This window comes from Kogia breviceps, chromosome 3 (genome assembly GCF_026419965.1).
Source record: "Kogia breviceps isolate mKogBre1 chromosome 3, mKogBre1 haplotype 1, whole genome shotgun sequence".
NCBI lineage: Eukaryota > Metazoa > Chordata > Mammalia > Artiodactyla > Physeteridae > Kogia > Kogia breviceps.
This window is the reverse complement of record NC_081312.1, coordinates 74478446-74482804: the sequence shown is the minus strand read 5'-3', so window position 1 is coordinate 74482804 and position 4359 is coordinate 74478446. Positions and strand designations below refer to the sequence as shown.

Genomic DNA, 4359 nt, shown 5'->3' with positions numbered 1-4359 from the left:
TCAGAGGAAGAAGTGGGCGTGGCCTCCGGCCCTGGGCCGCTCGGGGCCAGCCTGTCACAGCGAGCCTTGTAGAGGTCGCGCTCCCTGGCCAGGCGGGCCACCTCGGCCCGCAGCGCGTCCAGCTGGGCGGCGAGGCGGGCGCGCTCGGCCTCCAGCCCGCGCCGCTGTTGTAGCCGCTTGGAGCGACAGGCCTGCGCGTACCCGCGGTTCTTCAGCGTGCGGCGCCGCTGCTTCAGCCGCAGCGCCTCGTCCCGCCCGCAGCCCCGCAGCTGCCGGTTTAGCTCCCGCACAGACATCGACACCAGCGCCGCGTCCGAAAACCGCTCGGCCAGCTGCAGAGGGAACGGGCAGGGCCCAAGTCAGCGCCGGCTCCCGCCCTGCTCCAAGCTCGGGTGGCCCCGCCCACCCGGCCCCGCCCTCGGGAATGCTCCGCCCCCGGCTCCCACCTTTACCTGAATGTGCGCCTTCCCCTGAATCTGTCCCGCATTCTAGATCCCGTTCCAGGTCCCAGCACGCCCTCCCCTGCCGCGCACCCCCGCCACGGGTCCCCGACCCCTTTGGGTGGTCCCCGCGTGTCCCACCCACCGTCGGGCGAGCCAGTCGCGCCCCTGAACCCCACATTGATCTAGAGGGTCATGAGCATCCGGCTCCTGGCCCACGTGTGTCCCGTGGGCTCGGGCCAGACAGACCCTTCCCCTCCAACACACCTCGCTCCCCTGTCCTGAAGGCTGCAACCCTGTGACCCTCAAAGGATTTGGATTACATCTTAATGCCCTCAACACCCCTGTCTGCGTCTATAATTAATAGGATGAGTCCCAATCCTTCCTGAGAAGGTTGGGGGCTGGGGCAGCACGAAGTCTTGAAAAGGCCAACTTCACTCCGGTTCCCACAGTCTCAGCTCTGCTCCATTCCACGCACAACCCTTTCCGTGGTTCCCCAGACTGAGTATCTATATACCTCCCTTAATCAACCATTCCTGACGCCCTTTAATTCTCAGCTCTCCCCTTTTGGTCGATCCTCTTCTAACCTTGTCTTCTCCCTCTTCCTCCTGATTCAGCCTACTCATTTCTCTCTATTTGGAAAAAAGAAAAAAAGAAGGGCCAGAAAACAGTTTTCTCTATCTGATATCTTTTAAAAGTCCTTCTTCCCTTCTCCTGTCCTCTACCTCTTTCCCAATCGGTAACCCTCTCCGGGGACTCCCCTTCCTCTCTGGGCTGGCCTCCTCCCTCACCCTGCCCTCCCTCGGACCAGCTCACTGATCACTCACCTGGGCGTGCTGGGTTCCTGTCTCCTCTGGGCTCCCTGGGTAGTAGGTGTGGGGCCCTTCAACAGGGACTGGGCCCTGACCCTGCAGCAGCTCCACGGCCTCCTCAGGACTCAGCACCTCCCCAGCCCCCAACTGCTGTTGCAGGGTGGCCAGCCAGTACAGCTCCTCCAGGCCTGACCGGGTGCCCTCGGTGGCCCCCACCATGCCCGGCTCACTGAAGGTGGGTGATGGAGGCACTGAGCTGTAGGGTGTGGAGCCCAGTGAGGCTGTCGGGGGGCCAGATCTCCCCTCCAAGGGTTCCCGCTTTACCTCAAACTTCATCAGGTCAAAGTCATTGACATATTCCATGGCCAGGGGACTGGGAGGCAGTGCCATTCTGGGGCTGGATTAGGAGGGGTGCACCTGCAAAAAAGAGGACAGGTTTGGAGCACCTGGAGGCTGCCTGCCAGCCTCCTTGACCAAAATCCGCTTCCTCCAAAGCCCAAGTGCCCTGGGGACAGAGTTCTGGAAAGCTGGGGTGATGGCACAGCCTGTTCCCTGCACAGTCACCTCCGGGCTGAGGGACAACTTCTTAGGTGGCAGGGGCTCCTGACCAGGGGGCAAGCAGCTTAAAGCCTGAGTGAAGAAGAGGATAGCAGAGCCTCTGGCCCACTGGTGCCTCTGGGATCTATGAAAAACAAGAAGACTGTGGCAGCACTCCCAACTCTAGTGCTGGGACATGCTGAGCATCTCTGTCATCTCAAGAGGCATCATTTCATTTCCAAGCAATTAAAAAATGTTGCTTAATTAACTGTGACAGAGTATGTGTATATTTTAGGGCAATGGAAAGGCACGCATGCTGTGAATTTTAAAATAGAGGGATAACATGCTGTAATCTCTCTCTCTCAGAATACCCAGGCCAATGCCTTGCTCATAGTAGACCCTCAATGCACATTCATTCTATGGATTAATCAATGAATCCCTTTTCTAGAAGCAAGAGACTTTTCAAGGAAAAAAAGAAAGGCCCCAGAATCAGTTCTAGAAATATCAGGACAGAGTGGTGACCATCTTTCCCCAAGGCTAATCTCTCCAAGGGAAACCAACCGAGACTGGTTTTCATCCTTCTATCCAGGACCTGCGATGCTGTATGAACTTGAGCAGGTCACCTTCCCCTTCTGACCCTCGTTTCCCCTTCTGTTCAAGGAAGGTAGTTAGACTTTAACATTTCTCAGAGAGTGTTCTGTGAAACATGAAGTCTGAGATATATCCAAGAAGGGGTCTGTGCACAGATCATTCTGAGAAATGCTGCCTCCCATCCCTGTGAACCTCTTGCAGGTTCACAGAGCACCACAGCATAGTGATCTGCGAAGTCCTTCGGTAAACCAACTGTTCAACTTCAACAGAGTGTCCCAAACTTATGTCACCCAGGAACCCTCCTCCCTGTTATCAACCACAGAGCATGTGCCCACCTGAGTCACCTCTGGCTAGGTGACCTCGGAGAGCTTTCCCAGCCTGGAAGTCCCAGGCTTGAGCCCAACTCCCAGTTCCAACAGCCCCAGGAGGTACAAGGCAGAGAGTGCTCATCCCCAGGGCTTAGAGTTTGGCTCCATCTCGATGTCCAAACTTAGGTAACCCATTTTCCAACCACATCTCAGGCCCCCAGGCTCTGCCCAGAGAGGTGGCAGGAAGGACAGGTCCTCTCTCTCTTCCTGTCCCAGGTGTTGCCCTATCTACTGAGCCCCTCACTCTTGAGAAGGCAGAGGGGATGGGAACAAAAACACAGATTGAAGGAATTGACCTTTGGCAGGGAGGAGAAGGTGAGACATAGAGAGAGGTGTCCAGAAAGAATTGGACGAAAAGCTAAGTGAGGAGGGCTGTTTATCTTTCTGATGTGATAGCAGTGAGGCACATAAAGCCAATCAGGGTGGGAGTAGAGCAGGGGACAGAAGTGTGAAGATTCCTGAAAACAAACAACAGAAAGCAGACAGAAGGTGTCAGAGGAGGGGGCTCTAGGTGAGAGGACTGGCACCCAAGTAGGCCTCAGACATACTCACTTTAGGGATGGCAGAGATGATTGGTCAGTGTCAAAGCCAGGCAGGCACAACTTCCCCAGAGACTGGAGGCCCCATTGAGCAGGGTCTGGTGCCTCTGTGCTCAGAACAAGGGGCTGTGGGCACAGAGCCCACTGGGTACTCTTAAAGGGCCAGCTCGCTGAGGTCATCCATGGTTCTCAGACCTCCAACCAATGAGGTAAGGGGATCATTTGCATATCTCATTGGCCTGAGGGGTTGCAGGAAATGAGAGGAGAGGACAAGTCTGCCTGTTCTCAAGGAAAGGAAGGGGGCATCTTCCCCAACAAAGCGCCTCACTGATGGTCTGACTCACTGTTCTCAGTTCCCCAGTACAGAGTGCCACTTTGGCCCCCGCCGGCACCCTCATGAGGACACAACCCTCAGCCCTTGGTGACTGAAAGCCTGGGACTGGAAAAGAGGGCCAGACAAGCTTCCAGCACCTTTACCCTCCAGGGCTCCGCAGCATCCTTTGGGTGTTTTGGGGGAGTGCAAGCTCTCCCAAGCCCACTCTCACCTGGCCTGTTGGGTCTGTTTCCTGTTTTCAGGAACGCTCACATTTCTGCTCCCTGCCTCACTCCCACCTTATCTGGCCTCATGCCCCTCACAGTTATGGCATCAGAAAGATAAACAACCCTCCAGGACTTGCCCATCCTAGTCTCAGCCTCTCCAACTCCCGCGGACCCAGCCCCAGGACAGGCAGGCCAGCTGGGAAGCAGGAGCACCCAAGGGGGAATGAGGAACTCTCTTCCTTCCTCCCAGGACACCTCGGGACACGGAAATCCAATCACCACCAAGCCATCAGAGACACTTTTGTAACTGTCCTCATTTGCCCTCTGCTTCCCCTCACCTTTTCCTTGTGTGTGTCTCTGTCCCTCTTTCTTCCTCTCTCACTCCTCCTGGTTCCCAGATGGCTGGGGGGGTGACCTACATTTTCAGCCTAATCCCCTAACACTTCTTAGAGCTATCATCCCCAAGTAGAAGTTGGAACAGAGATACTAGGAATTAGCCAAGGAGATGTTTAAACCTGTCTGAAGCTGTTTA

The 4359-nt window shown here is 55.9% G+C and overlaps 1 protein-coding gene across 1 annotated transcript; it reads right to left on the bottom strand.

The window, feature by feature from the left end:
* Positions 1-1642, bottom strand: NRL (neural retina leucine zipper). The gene is given in 3 exon segments (XM_059055688.1): positions 1-29; positions 32-332; positions 1268-1642. Coding segments are annotated over 3 exon segments (705 nt in total).
* Positions 1643-4359: the final 2717 nt, after the last annotated feature.